This window comes from Mobula hypostoma, chromosome 20 (genome assembly GCF_963921235.1).
Source record: "Mobula hypostoma chromosome 20, sMobHyp1.1, whole genome shotgun sequence".
Taxonomy (NCBI): Eukaryota; Metazoa; Chordata; class Chondrichthyes; order Myliobatiformes; family Myliobatidae; genus Mobula; species Mobula hypostoma.
In genome coordinates this window covers 25767984-25789715 of record NC_086116.1, presented here as the reverse complement: position 1 = coordinate 25789715, position 21732 = coordinate 25767984, and the positions used below count along the sequence as shown (strand labels likewise).

Sequence of the window (21732 nt, the reverse complement as noted above, 5' to 3'; positions counted from 1 at the left end):
AATTCTTCTATTGCATGCCTTTAAGATAAGCAATCTCCTATAAACATGTTAGACCTTTAAATGTCCATATTTGTGTGTTTTATATTTGATTACTATTAAATATACTTCCAATTCTTGTCAAAGTAACATTAAATCTTTACTGTAAAAAAGACACCACCAGGTATCCCTAATGAGAATGTAAATACTAATCAATGGGATTTATCATCTTGCAGTAAAAACAAACATGAAGTTCATAATTACGAAAATAAATTTATGGCAAACATATCCATCAGACATGTAGATACACAAATCCACAATCATAGAAGTACATCTTTGAAAGGTTGCATGTTACAATAATCTTTTGAAAAACAATGTTAAACACATGTTCCTCAAGATATCTTTGAATGAGAGAAACCCAATCTGCTCTTGGATTTGACCCAACTCTTTGTTCAAGCAATCCAAACTTAATGCAACTATCGTACTCTTTACATATTCTATGAATTGCTTCAAATATTTATTCAAAGCTTCTTTAGAAGTACAAATGGCATCAACCTTATCAAGTCTGAGTGACAAATGAATTAATGCTTCCATTATCAATCCTCAGAAGAGAAACTTCTCCATTCCTCTTGCCTCATCATCATCAGGTGCCATGCCCAGTTTGAGCTTTGACTGCCATGGCCCACACACTCCTGTTTCCGGTCAAGTGGATCAATTCATTGGTATTCATTTCCAATTCTCTGGTTGCTGTCTCCATCATCAATTGTCTTGTCTTCCTCTTGTTTTCTTCCCTTCAATCTTTCCCATAATTACCGTGCATTCTAACTCCTCTTTCCTAATCATATGCCCAATGTACTTACGTTGCCTTTTCATGATCTCATACATCATTTCTCTTTTTGTGTTTGCTCTGTTCATGACATCCTCGTTAGATATTCATTCCGTCCATGATATTCTTTGCATCCTCCTCAAAAACCACATTTCTGCTGCTACAATTCATTTCCTCATGATACTAGATTTTGTCCAACATTCTGATCCATATAACATAACTGGATAAACATTTCAGTACTCTGAAGCGGGTTGTCATGCCTAGTTTAGTATTGGTCAGTATACTCTTCATTCTCGTAAAGGTGTCTTTTGCCATCCCTATTCTTCTTTTGATGTCTAAGTCGCACCTGCCATCTGATGTCACTGAGCTTCCTAAGTAGCAAAAGTTCTTTACTTGTTTTATGTCTTCCCCATTTATTCTCAGCCTGCAGATAGGATTCTCCTTCTTTTTGGATATCACCACACATTCTGTCTTTTTGCAATTGATAGATAGACCCATTTTTGCATTTCCTTCAACAATTATGTCAATTAAGTTTTGTAATTCTTCCTCCGTACTTGCAATTAACACACTGTCATCTGCATGTCTGAAATTATTGATGTTTTCACCGCCAACTTTGATTCCCAAGATGTCTCTTATTTTTCGAATCTAGATCTAGAGTTTTCTGCATTATTTCAAATAACTTATTGTGCTTCACTTTATCAAATGCTTTTGTGTAGTCGATAAAACAAACAAATCTTTTTGCACTTGAATAGCTCGTTCTGATAGTATCCTTAACATCAATATTGGGTTTCTTGTACCTTTGTCTTTCACAAAACCACACTGTTCTTTGCCTATTTCAGCTTGTATCTTACCTTTAGCTCTTGTCATCAAAATTCTTTTAAGTATCTTGGTGATATGACTCATTAAACTTATGGTCCTATGTAATTCACATTCTATTGCTCCAGCTTTCTTAGGAAGAGTGATAAATACTGATTCTTTTCATCTCTTCTGGTATTATTCCAGTCTCATAAATGTCATTGATTAAATCAGTAAGCTTTTCAATTCCATAATCTTCAAAGGCATTAATTTGTTCTATTATTAATTATTAATAATTTGTTCTCTTGCCTCACTCTATTTTAAATTCACAACTTAAAATCAAAAGTAAATCACTGGATCACAGAACAACTAGAAGGGTCAATTTACCTTTCATACCTGCTTCAGAATCCAATAATTCACCCCTCCTCTAATCACATTTTGATTTTCCTAACGTCTAAAAAATCTAATAGCCTATCCTGAATTTATTTAAAGACTGAGCCTCCATACCCCATAGGACACAGAATTTGAGAGATTAACTACGTTCTGAGTGAAGAAATTTCTTCTCATCTCAGTCTTGAAAGGCCAAACCATTTACTTTGAGACTGTGATACCTCATTTCCAGACAATTTAGCCAGGAGAAACATCAACTCTATATGTATCCCGTCTAACTCTTCTGGAAAACCATGTGTTTCAATGAGATCACTTCCCATTATTCTCAAGTCATGAGAAAATTGACTCAGCCTGCTGAATATACAAGAAAATACACTGTTCCAAAAATCAGTGTGATAGGCCTTGGCTGCAATCCCACTGCCAAATATATCCTTCCCTTGATTGGGAAACCAGACCTATACTCTATATTTCAATACAGTCACTCCAGGTCAACAGAAATCCATTCTTCCCAAATCAGTCTTTAAGCCAGCATTAAATTCTCCCATCTTATTAACTCCATGATCTGAATATCTCAGACACTGCTGATCTCTCAGGATTTCCACACACAACAATCTCTACAGTTTACAGAGAATGGTGCAAAAAACAAAACAAAAAGAAGTATTCAGTGAGCAGCAGTTCTGTGAGCAAAAACACCTTGTTCATGAGGGAGGTCAAAGGAAAGTGTCCAGACTGGTTCAAGCTGACAGGAAGGCAACAGTAACTCAAATAACAATGCGTTACAACAGTGGTGTACAGAAGAGCATCTCTGAATGCACAACACATCAAACCTTGAAGTGGATGGGCTACAGCAATGGAAAACCACAAACATACAATCAGTATTCACTTTTATTAGATACAGGAGGTTCTAATACAGTGGCCATTGAGCGTACATCTTCCTTTGCTTTAGCCAAAATATTTTATCTAGGGAATAACTAAATGACTTTAGTCTCCCATATTGTCTTCTATGAAAAATTCTCAATGACAAAGGGATTGGGAGGTATGAGGAATGATGATTTGACTCGAGCAGCTATTATTGCTATTGTTCAGAACAGCAAATCCATCATAGCAAATACATCTTTAAAAAAATCTCCAAACACCCAGACTGACTGATCCAAAATTCCCTTCAGAATTATCTAACTTGTTTAATATATTATAAATTTGCAGAGTCCATATTTAATTTGATCCACTGCACAATTTCATTGCTCACAATAGGACAGGGATGCATGACTGCACAAAGCTCAGTGGTGAGGGAACTAAAACACAGCTGATGTGACTTCCTGCCGAATTAAGAGTCAGTAAATTTAATGCAGACTGCTTTTCTTCTGCAGCCATTACATTTAAAACAAAAAAATACCTTTGAAGTTTGATTGTAATGCATTCATAAAGTAACAAAACTTGCCCATGCTATAGTAATTCTCCTTAAATGACATACAGCAGTGGTCCTACAAAGGGCATAATGTTCTAAACTGACTGAGGATGGCACTTCATTTCTGTTTTCTCCCTAAACCCAACAGTATTAACATATTGCTGTTCCATTCACTAGGAATTCGACATCAATTTAGACTTACCATCGATCCGACTTACAAGCTCCTGTAAAGCTTTCACTTTCTTCTGAATCCCTGGCTGTGCAAATGTGTAGTTGTCCTTGAAAAACAAAGTTTCACAATTACTTGTACTAAAGGCCATGGCAATACACGTTTCCAAGCATTCAGCAAAGATTTGCATTTCTGTAGCTTCCCCTGCAAGATCAATACAAAACATTTGCCAAGAAAGGAAACACACTGTTCAGGAAATGAGAAAAACAAAAGATCATGGTTTCTAAAAAATGGCATAACAATAAAGAAGTCAGCATCAATATTTTTGAATTACACAAGTGTCTTCTGCATTGTAGAGGTGAATAGATGGTTGATATAGATCGTTAAGATTCCACAGAAGACTGCTCAGCAGGAGATGCTAGATTAATGGAATTTCCAAAGCTTCAAAGAACGTGTGCATGAACTGAAGCTAATTTGGTGCCAATATATCTACGCTTCAGCTGTTAGCATCTATAACAATTTAAAGCCACCTGTCAATAGCAACACAATAAAAGCCTGCATTCCAGGAAGCACAGTTATAAGTGAAGTAGCAATCTTATGTACTGTTGTACTCAAATGTGACACAAAGATTACTATTCTAAAATTTGAAACAAATCATTTGATGTTGTCATTCAAAGCACATAATGCTGTCATTTTGATGCTTTATTATACCATGCTGAGAACTCTGGAAATTGAAAGGCTAACCCCAGAGAATATACAGTACAACTGTTGGAGTTTATAAATGCTAATGTATTTATCGAAACAGTGGACTCCGGTTAATTGTGACAGAGGGAGCAGTACATTTCGGCCCAATTAAGCGGCTGTCCTAATTAACTGGTTTCATGGAAATAGTTAAAAGGCTATATAAAAAAAGAATAAGCTACAATTTAACTGAGTAACAAATTATACATTTAAATGAAACACAGAACAAATTAAAATACGTTTGTACTACCTATACCACAGCAGTACTATAAACACAAAGAAGTCTGCAGATGCAGGAAATCCAAACCAACACATACAAAACGCTGGAGGAACTCAGCAAATCCAGAAGGGTCTTGAACCAAAATGTTGACTGTTTACTAATTTCCATGGATGCTGCCTAACTTGCTGAGTTCCTCCAGCATTTTCTGTGTGTTGCAACTGTGTTAGAAAACTGTGCTAGTTCCTAATAGTTAATGACATAGGAACTCATCCTGTGTACGCTGTCATGCTCTTTTCATTGACTATAAATGAACACAGACACCCAGTGCAGATAATGGACTACCTTCATACAATGCTTTTCATGATTGCATCCTCCATATCTTTACTTTCATTGTAAATTTCCCCCGGGATCAATAAAGTATGACTAACATTCAAGATGATTGTTGATACCTGCAAATTCTTTGTAGAACCTAACTTAATGAATAAGTGAAATACTTTCATTTTCTCTCCTGCCCATTTCTGGCACCTCCAAGCAAGAATGCATGAAACCTACAATGAACAAAACAACTCTGAACTTTCTCACATTTCTCACCACCTATCAGTGACAAAAATCGCTGTTTTGAACATAAACCAGTGCAAGTGACACAAGTTAAAAATTGTTCACTTTAACAAAGGTGTAGTAACTAACAGCACACAAGTGCACACAAATGACATTAGTTAGAAACTGTTTGGCAACAACGTTGTGTCCAAAATAACAAAGGGAATCCTGACTATTTTCTCAAGCAACACACATCAAAGTTGCTGGTGAACGCAACAGGCCAGGAGCATCTCTATGAAGAGGTACAGTCGACGTTTCAGGCCGAGACCCTTCGTCAGGACTAACTGAAGGAAGAGTTAGTAAGAGATTTGAAGGTGGGAGGGGGAGGGGGAGATCCAAAATGATAGGAGAAGACAGGAGGGGGAGGGATGGAGCCAAGAGCTGGACAGGTGATTGGCAAAAGGGATACGAGAGGATCATGGGACAGGAGGTCCAGGGAGAAAGACAAGGTGGGGGGGAACCCAGAGGATGGGCAAGGGGTATAGTCAGAGGGACAAAAAGGAGAATGAGAGAAATAATGTGTGTATAAAAATAAATAATGGATGGGGTACAAGGGGGAGGTGGGGCATTAGCGGAAGTTAGAGAAGTCGATGTTCATGCCATCAGGTTGGAGACTACCCAGACGGAATATAAGGTGTTGTTCCTCCAACCTGAGTGTGGCTTCATCTTTACAGTAGAGGAGGCCATGGATAGACATGTCAGAATGGGAATGGGATGTGGAATTAAAATGTGTGGCCACTGGGAGATCCTGCTTTCTCTGGCGGACAGAGCGTAGGTGTTTAGCAAAGCGGTCTCCCAGTCTGTGTCGGGTCTCGCCAATATATAGAAGGCCACATCGGGAGCACCAGATGCAGTATATCACCCCAGCTGACTCACAGGTGAAGTGTCGCCTCACCTGGAAGGACATTAGTTTTTATTCTTTTAAGGTTATTCCAATTAATCAATGGTCCAATTAATTGGAATTTACTGTATTTGCAAAACTAAGGCTGATCCATTTCTCACAAACATGCTACCTTATTATTTCCTTAACCAACTCAATTGATTTTGCAAACAACAAACATGAAAAAAATGTAATTCAATGTTGCAACATAAACATTGCCTTTATACAAAGCACACAACTGTTTCAACAGCCGAAAAGCTTCTCATATATAGTCGTAACTTGGAATTATATAGCACCTTTAACATAGTCAAATATCTCAAAGCAATTCACAGGGAGATTTTATGATTTGACATCAAAATGGCTGATAAAGTATCCAAGAATAAATGCCAAGGGATAAAAGAATCTTTGGCTGCATACATAGAAAAAGTGTGAAGTAACAGAAAAATGGTCAAGGGCCAACTTCAGGGGGAGGAAGCAGATTTTGCCTGAGGTAAATTAAAACCAAAGGTGGACAATAAGGGAGGCAAGGGTATAAGATGTTTCAGCTGTAGATCAGAGACATTTCTGTGAGGGAGATGGATTCATAAATTAAAGTCAGAGCTCCATGGGTAGCCAAGGATACGGAATCAAGGAGACCAGCGAAAAAGTACCTCAAAGCTGTGAGGCCAGAAAATTGCAAATGCCATGTCTTTGCTCAAACTGAGTTGAAAGTTTAGTCCTGGTAACTATATAGTAACCAGTTTAGAGTAGTTTCGGAGTGTGGAAAATTCTAGAAACAACAATCAGTTTCAAAATTAGCCATTTGGACAAATGCAAGTTAGTTAGAGAAAGCCAATTTGTCAAAGGAAAGTTGCGCCTAATCTAATCAATGTCAGATTTTTTTAATGAAATAACAGATAAGATCAAAAAGGGAAAAGTCAATGATGCACTTCCAAAGGTGTCACATAAAGTGCTACACAATAGGTTTGTCACCAGGATTGAAGACCAAAGAAAAGGATGTTATTGTTGCACAAACATCCTGGTTCCTGGTTAAGTAACAGGAAACAGACAATAGTCATCAAGGATTATTTGATGATTGGAGGGAAATGTGCACAATTGGTACAATAACCATTTATTGTCTAACATATTAGCCATTTAGACATGGATGTACTGGCTGCAGTGCAAATTTGCAGATGACAAAACTTAGAAGTTCTGTGAACTTTGAGGAAGTTCAAAGATGATAGAATAGGCAGAAAGATAGTAATAAAACTTAATGCTAAGAAACCAGAGGCCACAATTTTAAAAAGAGTACAAGAACAGAGATTATACAGGCATAATTCATTGAAAGGGAGAACTTAGGTAGTAAATGTGGTTTTAAAAAAATAGAAGATTTATATATAGAAGCAGAGAACATTAAGAGAAAGGAAGTTTATGATGAATATTTACAGTGCCTTGAAGGAAGTATTTAGCCCGCATCCCTTTAGTAACATAAATGGCTAATATAACCAGAAATTCTGATCAATTTAACTGGGAATTTTTATTTGTGAATCAGATGCTCCCTTTTTCACAATAGAGCACCAAATAACAGGGAAAATTGTAAAGCACGAAAGCTAAAAATTCAAAAACTTAAATGAAAACAGTTCAAAAGTATTCATCCGCCTTTGCTCAGTACCTAGTTGTAACACATCTCGCAGCTACTGCAGCCAGCAACCTTTTCGGATAAGTGTCTATTAGCTTTGCCCAATGTGATGGAGCATGATTTGCCCATTCCTCATTACAAAATTATTCATGCTGTGTTATATTAGTTGAGGAGCAGCAGTGGCCAGCAAACTTGAGGTCCTGCCAGATGTTAAGGTCAGGACTCTGTACCACTTAAGGACAACAATGTTTTTTTCATTTGAAGCCACTCCATGGTTGCTCTGGCAGTGTGGTTTGGGTCATTGTCCTGCTAAAATAAACAAACCTCATCCCCTGTTTAAGCTTTCTGGCAGAAGCTAACAGGTTTTTATCCAGCATCTGTCTGTATTCAGAGTATTCTTCTTCCCATCAATCTTGACCAGATTCCCAGTCCCTGCTGCTGAAAAGCATCCCTATAGCATGATGCTATCTCCACCATACTTTACAGTAGTGATGGTGTTACCTGGCTGATATACAGTATTAGACATACCACTTAGTGTTGAGGCCATAAAGTTCCACTTTAGTCTTATTGGAACACAAGATCTTCTTCCACATCTTTACAGTTCTTTTTAAGTGACGTTTTGGAAAGCCTTTACAGCAAAGAGATGCATTTTGTTTTATCGAGGGCATCTTCCTTGCCACTCTTCCAGAAATATCCTTTTTTGTGTAAGGCGTTAAGGGATTGTAGAGCCATGAACTTAATCTCCATTTGCAGCCACTGACTTCCACAGCTCACTCAGAGTGCTGTTGGCGTCACATAGCCTCTCTTACAAGTGCCATTCTTCTCCGATGATTAAGTTCACAGGAGTGGCCTGACCTAGGCAGTGCCGCTGAGATTTCATATGTTTTCCACTTTTCCACAATGAACTGCATTGAACTCCAAGGTCTTATACCTTCCCCCAGATGTGTGCTTCTCTATTATCATTTCACTGACTTGTCTTGAATACTCTTTTGTTTCAATTTGATTTGGTCTGTTGAAAATCTAACATTCTGTTAGACCTTTCAGACAGAGGGAGTGTTTACAGTATTTTATTGAATTCACTGAAAACAGGTGATCCACCAATTTTCTACTTCAACAAATTTGGTGAGCTAGTAAGGCAATATATTGCTACTGAGGGAAGTTAGTGTAATAGTAATTACAAAGCAGATGAACACAGTTTCAGCCTCAATTTTGGTTTTTAATTTTTAGTCAATTGTTGACAGGTTTTGGAAATTTTCTTTTGGTTTGACATGATGCACAATGTTTCGTATATTAGCTCAAAAAATCATACTTCAATATACAGGTGTCCGCCGCTTTTTTGAACGTTCGCTTTACGAAACCTCACTGTTACGAAAGACCTACATTAGTACCCTGTTTTCGCTTTCAGAAGGTGTTTTCACTGTTACGAAGAAAGGCAGCGCGCGATAAAAAATCAGCACGCGAAAAAATCAGCGCGTGGTAAAAGGCAGGGCGCATCCCGAACAGCCGCTCTCCCCCGGATTCAGAACGGCATTGCTTAAACACGTGTCTGTGAGCAGATGAATTTGCAAGATGAGTTCTGAGGTATTGGAAAAGTCTAAAAGAGCTTGTAAGGGTGTTACACTTAGCGTAAAACTAGACATAATTAAGCGTTTCGATCGTGGTGAACGAAGTAAGGACAAAGTGAGTTTGGCTTGTAGAAGCTGACGAAGATGATGTTGAAGAGGTTTTGGCATCCCATGACCAAGAACTGATAGATGAAGAGTTGATGCAATTGGAAGAGGAAAGGATAACAATCAAAACCGAATGCAGTAGCGAACTGAATGTGAAGCAACTGCGTGAGATTTTCGCTGCAATGATAAAGTACGACTTTAATTTTGAAAGGGTACGTAGGTTTAGGAAATATTTGCAGGATGGTTGAGTCCTTACAAACAGCTGTATGATAGAAAAATGCGCGAGGCTCAGCAGTCAAGCAAGCCTTCCACATCAGCCACAGCAGACGACGAACCTTGATCTTCGACATCGAGGCGGGCAGTCATAGGAGAAGATGAGCTGCCTGCCCTGATCGATGATGAGATGACACCCCCGTGTCCCACCACCCGAACACCTGGGCCCCGGACAGATACTGTACCGATTCGCGAAGAATGCAGCGGTAGCTGGGAGGCACACAGCACATCTATAAGAAAAAAGCCGAAATAAACAAGCTAATTAATTAGGTGCTGCTGACACGTAATTGTCAGCCCAGATCAGTGCCGATTTCCGATTGCATCGCCTCTGATCTGGGCCAACAACTACATGTCGGCGGCACCTAATTAATTAGCATGTTTATTTCGGCTTTTTTCTTAAAGATGTGCTGTGTGCCTCCCGGCTACTGCTGCGTTATTCGCGGCAATGTATCGGGTCGGTGGCCCGGAGGGTGGGGGCCACTGCACCGCCCAACCTGCGACGACTCAACCTAACACACCATCATCAGTTTACTCAGCAAGCTGTCTTCCCGATTCCGGTAAGTGATACTACACTGTACGTACATTATTTCTACTTTATAAAGGCTGTGTATTTTTACATGTTATTTGGTAGATTTGCCAGCCTCATAGCTTAAAGGTTACTGGAGAGCGCATTTATGCCAACAGCGCTTGCGTGAGATTTTCTGCCAAGAGTGCTTGCGTGAGATTTTCACTACAGAGAATCTGTGCAGGCAATCGTTGTACAGAAGTATTTCTACTTTATATAGGCTGTGTATTTATCATATCATTCCTGCTTTTACTATATGTTAGTGTTATTTTAGGTTTTATGTGTTATTTTGTCATGATTTGGTAGGTTATTTTTGGGTCTGCGAACACTCACAAAATTTTCCCATATAAATAAATGGTAATTGCTTCTTCGCTTTACGATATTTCGGCTTACGAACCATTTCTTAGGAAGGCTCTACCTTCGGATGGCGGGGGAAACCTGTATTTTAGATCTGGAAATAGAGACAGTAAAATGTGAAAATAGTTGTTGCAGCTGAATACTTTTTCAAGGCATTGTATAAAACTGTCACACATAAAATGTTAGAGGAACTAGTGGCAGCATTTGTGGAAGGGAATAAACAGTCATTACTTTGGGCCAAGAATTGGAAAGGGGCAGAAGCCAGAATAAGAAAGTGTGTGTGTGTGTGTGAGGAGAGTACAAGCTGGCAGGTGATAGTGAGAGCAGGTGAAGGGGAAGGTCGGTGGGTGGGGGAAGGAGTGAAGGAAGAAGCTGGGAGGGGACAAGTGGAAGTAAAAGGCTGAAGAAAGAAGAATTTTAGATTAAAAGACAGTGGACGACGGAAGAAGGGAAAGGAGAAGGTGCACCAGAAGAAGGTGATGAGAAGAGAACAGGTGAGTAGGAGAAGCAGAATGGGGCGCTACAATAGCACAGTGGTTAGTGCAATACTATTACAGTTTGGGGCAGAGTTCAGAGTTCAATTCCAGTACTGTCGGTACGGAAGTAGCATGTCCTCCCCATGAACATGTGGGTTTGCCCCAAACAATCCATGCAGGTGAGGCAACACTTCACCTGTCATCTATTGTAGCTGGTCCAGTTCCTCAACATCGGTGAGACCCAGTGTAGATTAGGGATACGACTTCATTAAACGTCTTCACTCCATCCACCACAAATGGCAGGATCTCCCAGACACCACTCGTATAAATCTGATTGTCCATTCCCATTCCAACATGTCTGTTCATGGTGTCCTCTGCTGCCACAAAGAGGCCACACTCAGGTAAGAGAAGTAACAACTCAAATTCTATCAGGGTAACCTTCATAATCACATGAACATCAATTTCTCTAACTTCAGGTAAATTCTTTCCCTCTCCATTCTCTCTTTTGCCATTCCTCATTTGGGATCCCCCTCTCACCCCTTCTCTTGTTCTCACCTCCCCATCCCCTCCCTCTGGTGCCCCTCCTTCTTCCTACGATCCACTATCCTCTCTTATTAGATTCACTTTTCTTCAGCCTTTTACATCTCCGTCTATTACCTCCCCTCCCCACCCACCTTTCCCCTTACCCCAACCTATCACCTGCCAATTTGCTCCTCCCCATCCCCCAAGCTTCTTATTATGGCTTCTTCTTCCTTTCTTTCCAGTCCTGATGAAGGATCTCCGCCTGAAAGGTTGACTGTTTATTCCCTTCCGTTCATATTGCCTGACCTGCTGAGATCCTCCTGCATTTTGTGCATGTCACTCAAGATTTCCAGCATCTGCAGAACCTCTTGGGATTATGAAACACTACTCTGATCACAAGTGAAGTACTGCTTCTAATTCTGGATGACACATCTTGGGAAATTACTTTGGACAGAATACAAATGATACTTACAGAAATGATTCTAGGAAAGGGGAGCTCAGTTGTATGGATAACAATTGTTCTTATCGAACAAAGGATGATAGACGGGCATGTGCTGCAGGTATTTAAAAATATGAAAAGGAGAGAGAGAGAGGGAGAAAAACTGTTCAATTGAAAGTGGGGTCAAGAACTTAAAAGGTTCAGAACAAAGATGATAAGCAAAAGTACAAGTATTAAAAATGAAATATAATGTGTACGTGTACATACACACACACACACACACACAGAGCTGGTTAACATCTGAAAGATACTGCCAGAGATCTTGCTAGAGGCAGATTCCATCGCAGTGTTTAAAAGGGTGAGAGAATGGCACCAGGCAGATTTCTTAGACGTACAGCGTGTAGAGACGAGAGGTTAAATGGTGACATTTTGTTCTTCTTTTGCTCGATACGCGCTGACGTTTAGGGCAACAATAAAGGTCCTCCATCTCTGGCAGCGTTCATGGCTTCCTTCTCATCAGTAGCTTCCTCTTCATTTACCATCAGTCATGCAAGTCCCAGGCAGTGACTTAGGAATACCATTGTACTCAGATGTAGAAGGAATCCTTCATTGCTGTTTATGTAATAATTTTGTTTTACCAGTCAGAGTTGTTAGCCCTGATCTGAACCCCCGAACCTGGAGGACCAATGAACCACTCTTAGTCTTGCCTCTGCTCTTTGACCTGGTTGGCATGGGTGACCCTACAAGAGCCAAAGCATAAAGCTCTGACCCCAGTCAGCATAGCTCTCTGGGTCATTGAAACACACAATCCTCCAAACCCAAGGGAAAAAGTTGTGGTCTTCTCAGAGGCAGCGACATTCTGTAATCACTGTGAAATGTAATGCTGCTGTGCACTTGCAATCTCGATAATATTTGACACTTACTTTGCAGTAAAAGGCAACTAAGACTTCCACAAGCTAAAGAGAAAATAGACAGATTTTAAGCTAATAAGAATTATAAAAACAGTATGTAAGATCTTCTATTGAATTGAAAAAAAAGTACATTATTTAACAAGGGCCCCCTTACACGCACAATTCTCGAGAGAAACAAGGGAGAGGCAGGAAAAAGAAATAAGTACTTAAAGTCTGAATTTACAGAGGACACCAAAAACCCTTCTAGATCTCATGGAGGAATACATAGAAACATAGAAAATAGGTGCAGGAGTAGGCCATTCAGCCCTTTGAGCCTGCACCGCCATTCAGTATGATCATGGCTGATCATCCAACTCAGAACCCTGTACCAGCCTTTCCTCCATACCCCCGATCCCTTTAGCCACAAGGGCCATATCTAACTCCCTCTTAAATATAGCCAATGAACTGGCCTCAACTGTTTCCTGTGGCAGAGAATTCCACAGATTCACCACTCTCTGTGTGAAGGAGTTTTTCCTAATCTCGGTCCTAAAAGGCTTCCCCTTTATCCTCAAACTGTGACCCCTCGTTCTGGACTTCCCCAACATCGGGAACAATCTTCCTGCATCTAGCCTGTCCAATCCCTTTAGGATTTTATACGTTTCAATAAGATCCCCCCTTAATCTTCTAAATTCCAACGAGTATAAGCCTAGTCGATCCAGTCTTTCATCATACAAAAGTCCTGCCATCCCAGGAATCAATCTGGTGAACCTTCTGTGTACTCCCTCTATGGCAAGGATGTCTTTCCTCAGATTAGCGGACCAAAACTGCACACAATACTCCAGGTGTGGTCTCACCAAGGCCTTGTACAACTGCAGTAGTACCTCCCTGCTCCTGTACTCGAATTCTCTTGCTATGAATGCCAGCATACTATTCGCCTTTTTCACTGCCTGCTGTACCTGCATGCCCACTTTCAATGACTGGTGTACAATGACACCCAGGTCTCCATGCACCTCCCCTTTTCCTAATCGTCCACCATTCAGAAAATAATCTGTTTTCCTGTTTTTGCCACCAAAGTGGATAACCTCACATTTATCCACATTAAATTGCATCTGCCACGAATTTGCCCACTCACCCAACCTATCCAAGTCACCCTGCATCCTCTTAGCATCCTCCTCATAGCTAACACTGCCGCCCAGCTTCGTGTCATCCGCAAACTTGGAGATGCTGCATTTAATTCCCTCATCTAAGTCATTAATATATATTGTGAACAACTGGGGTCCCAGCACTGAGCCTTGCGGTACCCCACTAATCACTGCCTGCCATTCTGAAAAGGTCCCGTTTATTCCCACTCTTTGCTTCCTGTCTGCCAACCAATTCTCTATCCACATCAATACCTTACCCCCACTACCGTGTGCTTTAAGTTTGCACACTAATCTCCTGTGTGGGACCTTGTCAAAAGCCTTTTGAAAATCCAAATATACCACATCCACTAGTTCTCCCCTATCCACTCTACTAGTTACATCCTCAAAAAATTCTATGAGATTCGTCAGACATGATTTTCCTTTCACAAATCCATGCTGACTTTGTCCGATGATTTCACCGCTTTCCAAATGTGCTGTTATCACATCTTTGATAACTGACTCTAGCATTTTCCCCACCACCGATGTTAGGCTAACCGGTCTATAATTCCCCGGTTGCTCTCTCATGTCAAGAGTAAATGAGAAGCTTAAAGTATTAGCATTAGCTAAAAAAAAAATGTCCTGAGAAACTGACAATACTGTAAACAGAAAACACTAATTCTTCATGCATTCCAAATCTAACCTGCCTACAACCTTCAGAACCGTTATTAACAAAACCTAATGCAAATTTGAGGAACATCTTCCAGCCCTTTGGATTTGAAACTGATTTCTACAACTTCCGTTAACTTGCTTTCTCCAGCTATATCTTATAGGCCAAGACATCCAACTGCACAGTTTTGCTCATTCATTAATGCAGTTTGTGGATTGGACTTTGTAGCTCACGTTATGATGTGATTTTGGTTTCTGGTCACCCCTGTTTTAGTTGCTATATTGGGTGATTTTGACTGGGGCAGTCTGCAGATAATGAACTGAGCTGAACTGAATATGCCTGGACTCTTTCGATTTTGTGTTTTATATTCTGTGTTTCTTGCTCATTTTATGGTTGCAGTTTGCATGATTTGTTTTTTTTAGCATGAGGGAGGTTTGTTTTTTTTTCTTTGAATGGGTTTTTGTGGTTTTCTTTATTTTCTGCCTGTCTATAGAGAAGACAAATCCCAGGGTTGTATACTGCATACATACTTTGATAATAACTATACTTTGAATCTTTGAACATAATCTGACCTTAAGCCTTTATGTTTCTTTGTTTGGGTTCTCATTCTCCAAAAAGCCCTCCTATTTTGCTTCTATGAAAAAAAAAATTTCTTTCCCTAACTGCTGCCATTTGCAATCCTCATATTGCACCTATCAAAGCAATTCCCTCCATCTTGTCAATCCTCCCCCTTCCTGACTTGCAGCTTGATATCAGTGTCATTTCACCCTTGCCTAGTTTTGTCAAAGGATTCTGCACCTGAAACATTAAATCAGTTTCTCATTCCACAAACACTGCCTCGCTGCTAAGAGTTTCTAGCATTTTTATTTCAGATTATCAGTATCTGAAATTCATGACTGTCACTTACAATTTATGTCTATTACACTGTATTATATTTTAAATTAATGTATTTCATTTTGATCTCATATTTGAAGTCATTGTTTAAAACAAACCCAAAACATATTACTTATTCACATTAAGACATGGTAAAACAATACTTTCAAATTTAAATATGAGATATTTCTCTTGTATTTTATAACGTGACAGTTCATTTCTGGTAACCATTTTATATGAGAAATATTTTTCTAATTAAAATGCAAACAACGGTGCATTTTGCCATCCACCTCAAAGACTGAAAATAACATCTCCACCTCACTGATAATCAACACTGGCGCACCTCAGGGATGTGCGCTGCTCTACTCTCTTTACACCCGTGACTGTGTGGCTACGCAAAGCTCAAGTATCATCTAGCGTAGGCAAAATTTCAGATGGAGATATATCAGCTAATTGAGTGATGTTGCAGGAACAACCTTGCATTCAATGTCAGAAAGACCAAAGAATTGATTGTGGACTTCAGAAAGAGTAAGACAAAGGAACACACACCAGTCCTCATAGAGATCAGAAGTGGAAAGAGTGAGCAATTTCAAGCTCTTGGGTGTCAACATCTGAGGATCTATCCTGGGCCCAACATATTGATGCAACTACAAAGAAGGCTCAACAGAGGCAATATTTCATGAGCAGTTTGAGAAGATTTGGTACATCACCAAAAACATTTGCAAATTTCTACAGATGTGTCATGAAGATCATTCTAACTGACTGCATCACCGGGTTGGCGCTATTGCACAGGATCAAAGTAAGCTGAAGAGTTATAATCTTAGTCAGCTCCATCATGGGCACCAGCCACCGTAGTATCCAGGACATCTTGAAGGCTCAAAAAGGCGGCATCCATCGTTAACGACCCCCATAACCCAGGACATGCCCTGTTTTCATTGTTACCATCAGGAAAGAGGTACAGAAGCCCCTAAGGACACACACTCAACAACTCAGGAACAACTTCATCCTCTTTGCCATCCAATCTTTAAATAGACATTGAACCAATGAACACTATCTCACTACTTTTTTAATTTTTATTTTTACACTACTTACTTATAGTTTTTCTGTAATTTCAGTTTTTTCTCTATTAATATGTATTGCATTGTACTGCTGTCACAAAGACAACATATTTCACGACATATGCCAGTGATTTTAAACCTGATTCTGATATAATACTCAACAGTAAACTGCTATATGAATAAAACCTGACAGACACCGTTTTGAGAACAAACTCAAAACTGCTGACTGTAAGAAGATCTAATGTTTCCACACCAGTTATCACAAAATAATGAAGCACTACAATTAAAGAGAAAGATCTATTAGAACAAAAATGGAATTCTGAAAGGGGTAATTGGGCATACAAATTAGTTACCAAGGACAAAGATTATATTAGATTTCTATGCTCTTAAAAATAAAACACTTTTAGCACTTTCATTTACGAAGGGAGTGTGCAAGAAGTTATAATCATATCAAATCAGTAGCTCAGTGCTGATTGCAGAGGGCATGGCTGCATAACTACAACCAAAAGAAAAATGGATTAAACATAGCAATATGATTTTAGTGTTAATTTTCATGTTGAGCATACCAGACATTAGATGATATAAAGATAGGTGAAAGGGCAGTCGTGTTGAGGAAGCAGGGAGTATGCAAAAGGACTTGCACAGATTAGGAGAATAGGCAAATGGAATACAGTGTAGGGAAGCGTATGATCATGTGCTGAAGAAAAGCACACTCGTCGGAAAAACAGCACCAAGACAACACTGGAGGACAGCGCCTTCAAGTGCAGTCGCCACAGCCGAGACTGTCACTCCCTTGTGGGACTCTACAGCCACAACAGACACTGCTCTACCAACACAGACTGAAGCAAGACTTTCCAGGCACAGATCCATGGTCTCCCGAGACTAACAGATGCCACCATGATGATCATGTATTTTGATAGAAAGAATAAAGGCGTAGTGAATTCAGGAATCAGAGGTGCAAAGGTACTTGGGAGTCCTAGTGCAGGATTTCCTGCAATTTAACTTGCACGATGAGCTCATGGTAACAAAGGCAAATGCAATGCTAGCATTCATTTTGAAAAGATGAGAATATAAAGGCAAGAATGCAATGCTGAGGCTTTATAAAGCATTAGTTAGACCACGTTTGGAGAACTGGGACCAGTTTTGGGCTAGAAAGGAAAGACATGGCAGTGTTGAAGAAGGTCCGGAGGAAGTTTAAGAGAATGATCCAAGGGATGAAAAGAGCATTTGATGGCTCTGAGCTGGAGTTAGGGTGGATCTCACTGAAACTTACTGAATATTGAAAGGCTTGGATACAGTGGACATGGGGAGCATGTTTCCATTAGTTCAAAGTAGAATTTATTATCAGCGAACATACACGTCACCACATACAACTCTCTTTCTGCAGGCATACTTGGCAAATCTATAGAACAATAACCTTAAATAGGATCTGTAAACTGTAAACATCAGGAAACTTGTGGGAGAGACGAGATAGGAGACAGCTTCAGAATAAAAGGACAGATATGAGGAGGAATTTCTTTAGCCAGAAGGTGGTTAATCTGTGGAATTCATTGCCACACACAGCCATAGAGGTCAAGTTATCAAATATATTTAAAGTGGAGATTGATAGTTTCTTGATGATTAAGGGTGTCCAAGGTCACAGGAGAAAGCAGGACTACAGGGCTGAGAAGGAATAATAAAACAGCCATAATCAATTAGCAGAATATTCAATGGACTGTATGGCCTAATTCTCTTCTACGCCAGAACTGATTTCATAAAATAAGAAGGAAAAGCTAAGTTTCAGCACCATTCCAAAAGATTTTGCAAGAGGAACAGAAGCTATCAATCAGACAAAGTTGTTCCCAAAATATTTAATGGGTAGAGAATCCTGCAATGCAGCAAAATTCTAGACAAATTGCATTGTGTAGGACTGAATTTCTATATCAACAGAACTCTCAAAAACAAATATTTTCCATTAAAACAACCACATCAAAAGGTACTGCCTTGATGCTAGAAAAATACTTTCGATGAGCCTTTTGAATGTTAATTTAAATTCAAAGCATACAACAATGCAAAGAAGTTAAAAGATTAAAACGCTGTCATATCAATTAATTAAATTTACTGATATGAAGTGCTTGTTTTTATTAGGAAATCAAATGCATATTTAATTTATTAGTCCATAGGAGGGGACAGAAAAATGCTACCCTACTTCAACATTTCACAATAAAATGACAAGAATCTCTGTATAGAAAAACAAACCTATTTATCATGCTCCTCATTACTGTGCATCCAGTGACTATAAGGAATAAGGACCTCCCAATTTCTGTTAGCTCATTTACAACCTCAATATATTTTTAAGTATAAAATTCATCAGTTATCCTCACTAATACAGGACAGGAGGCATCAATTTACCTGAATACCATCAAGTAATTTGCTCATGCACCAGAAACTATCAGCTTCAATATTCTGCAACACTTCATCAGGCAAACTGGAAACGTCAAAATTTTCCACCTCTCCTTCTGCGGGGGGGAGGGGGGAAGAAAACAAAAAAAAAACGTTTAGAACATTATGAAACTCAGTAGGCCTGCAAGAAATAATAACTGAGTCGAAATTAAAGAAAGCTCTCAGTACAGAATTATTTATATAATTATATCATAAAATTATTCAATTTTCAAATCTAAGTATTACTCCTGAAAGAGCAAAGTAAATTGTGCAGTGCATTTTGAGTTGCAGGGTGCCACAACTACTCCCAGATACCACCACTCACCTCTGCACTTATGGCAATTTCTTAGTGACCGAGCCATACAACAGTGAACATGGGAGGAAACTGGTGCAGTCACAGAAAACCTAATGTTTCATGTTCCATTAAGGGTCAACAGAGGCATGTGAAACAAAACTTCGTCTACCAACACCCAAGTCAACAATTTACTCGGTGTCAGTGCTGACCAGTCCTGATGTTTGTTTATCATGTATAATAAGGAGAAGGTGCTTGGGAAGCTGAAAGATTTGAAGGTAGATAAAGTCACATGGACCAGATGGACTACACCCTGGATTCTGAAAGAGGTAGCTGAAGTGATTGTGGAGGTATTAGTAATAATCTTTGAAGAATCACTAGATTCTGGAATGGTTCCAGATGACTAGAAAATTGCACACATCTCACCATTCTTTAAGAAGGGAGGGAGGCAAAAGAAAGGAAACTTTAGACCTGACTTCAGTGGTTGGGAAGATGTTGGAGTCCATTATTAAGGATGAGGATTTGAGGTACTACAAAGGATATGATAACACTGGCCAAAGTTAGCATGGTTTCCTTAAAGGGAAATCGTGCCTGACAAATTTGTTGGAATTCTTTGAGGGACTAACAGACAGGTTAGACAAACGAGAGTCAGTGGATGCTGTTCACTTGGATTTTCAGACAGCCTTTAAAAAGGTGCCGCACATGGGGTTGCTCATGGTATTATAGGAAAGATGCTAACATGAATAAAAGATTGGAGTATTGTGAACAGTTTTGGTCCCTGTATCTAAAAGGTGTACTGGCATTGGAGAGGATGTTCACCAGAATAATTCTGGGAATAAAAGGCTTAACACATGAGCGTTTGATGGCTCTAGGTATGTATTTGCTGAAATTTAGAAGAATAAGAGGGCGGATCTCATTAAAACCTATTAAATATTGAAAGGTCAAGATATAGTGATTATGGAGAGGACATTTACAATAATGGGTGAGCCTAGGATCAGACAGCATAGTCTGATAGAGGGAACGTCCATTTACAACAGAGATGAGAAGGAATTTCTTTAGGCAGACAGTAGTGAATCTGTGGAATTCAATGCCATGGACAGCTGTGGAGGCCAAGTCATTGGATATATTTAAATCACAGGTTGATAGGTTCTTGTTTAGTCGGGGTGTCAAAGGTTAGGGGAGAAGACAAAAGAATGGGGTTGATAGAGATAATAAATCAGCCATTATGGAATTGCAGAGCAGATTCAGATGGGCTGAGTGGCCTAATTCTGCTCGCATGTCTAATGATCTAATTAACTCCCCACAGATTCACCTTGAACTGATGGGCATTCGTCATTAATCTATCAGAAAGGTTTATGAAGAGGATATCCCCAAAGTAGTCTCAGCCTCACGTTATCACAGAAATCACCTTTGCTTTATATATACCTCCCAACTGAGTCTACAATTTCAAATGTGGAATAGCGGTGAAAAAAACAAGCCAATTTTAAGAAGGGACTGAAATGTCAATTCCGTTTCCTTTTCTACAGATGCTGCCTGCCCTGCTGAGTGTTTCAGTATTTCCTGCTTTCGTAACACATTTCCAGAATTTCCAGCCTGTTTATTTCTATCTCGTAACCCAGAGTCTACTGAAATGTGTTCTAATTTGCATTTAAGTGTATTGCAAGTAAAGCAAATATTTCATCAGCCTCTATGATTACTTGTGGACCTATATTGCCACTTTGAGAGATTTATAATTATTGACAAGCAAACTGTCATTCTTTGTGGACTACCATTATTAAAATAAAATCTGGATCATCTTTCTCAGGATGTGTCCTCATGTTTCTGAACTATAAAAGTTCACCTGCCCAAGTTTTAAGAGTCTTATTCTGCTTCTTTACAACTTGCTACTCCAATCTACATATCTTCCTCTGGGCATTCCTGCATATATCTGTCCAAATATAAAATACATTTCTCCCTTCTAAAACTACCTTGTCAACCTTATCACCCTCAAAGCCATAACTCCAGGATGTTAAGTGAAACTTTGTTTTGGGTTTCTTGGAGCACAGCATCTCAAACTGATTTGTTGCTTTTTAGTTGATAAAATCAAATATTCGTAAGGAACTAGAGAACTGTGCATTGGTAATCCAAATGAAGATCTGCAATGGTTGAGTTGGTAACCAAATGCTGAATGATACCCAGCAAATGCCGAGAACACTGACGAGATATCAGCCGCAACAAGCCAAATGTAATATACACTCTTGCCTGAAAAATATAGGCGATCAACACATTTGAAACGTCACCTTGAAGGCTTTTCCTTAAAATGAGTCACATGCACAAGAGAAAATAACAGTACAGGCGGTAGAAGCAACATACAAAAAAATGTTGGAAGAACTCATCACGTCAGGCAGCATCTATGAAAATGAAGATAGTCGACAATCCAGGCCGAGACCTTTCTTCAGGATTAAGGAAGGGGGAAGACACCAGAATAAAAAGATGGAGGTAGGGGAAGGAG

The 21732-nt window shown here is 39.4% G+C and overlaps 1 protein-coding gene across 3 annotated transcripts in view; it reads right to left on the bottom strand.

Annotated features, from left to right (window-relative positions):
- Positions 1-21732, bottom strand: part of tbc1d22a (TBC1 domain family, member 22a) — a 331820-nt gene that overhangs the window by 174059 nt on the left and 136029 nt on the right. For all 3 annotated transcript variants that reach the window (XM_063072582.1, XM_063072580.1, XM_063072581.1), the window contains 2 exons: positions 18920-19026; positions 3595-3670 (listed from right to left, as the gene is read on the bottom strand). In XM_063072582.1, coding sequence (XP_062928652.1) covers positions 3595-3670; positions 18920-19026 — 183 coding nt within the window. The remainder of the gene's footprint in view (positions 1-3594; positions 3671-18919; positions 19027-21732) is intronic.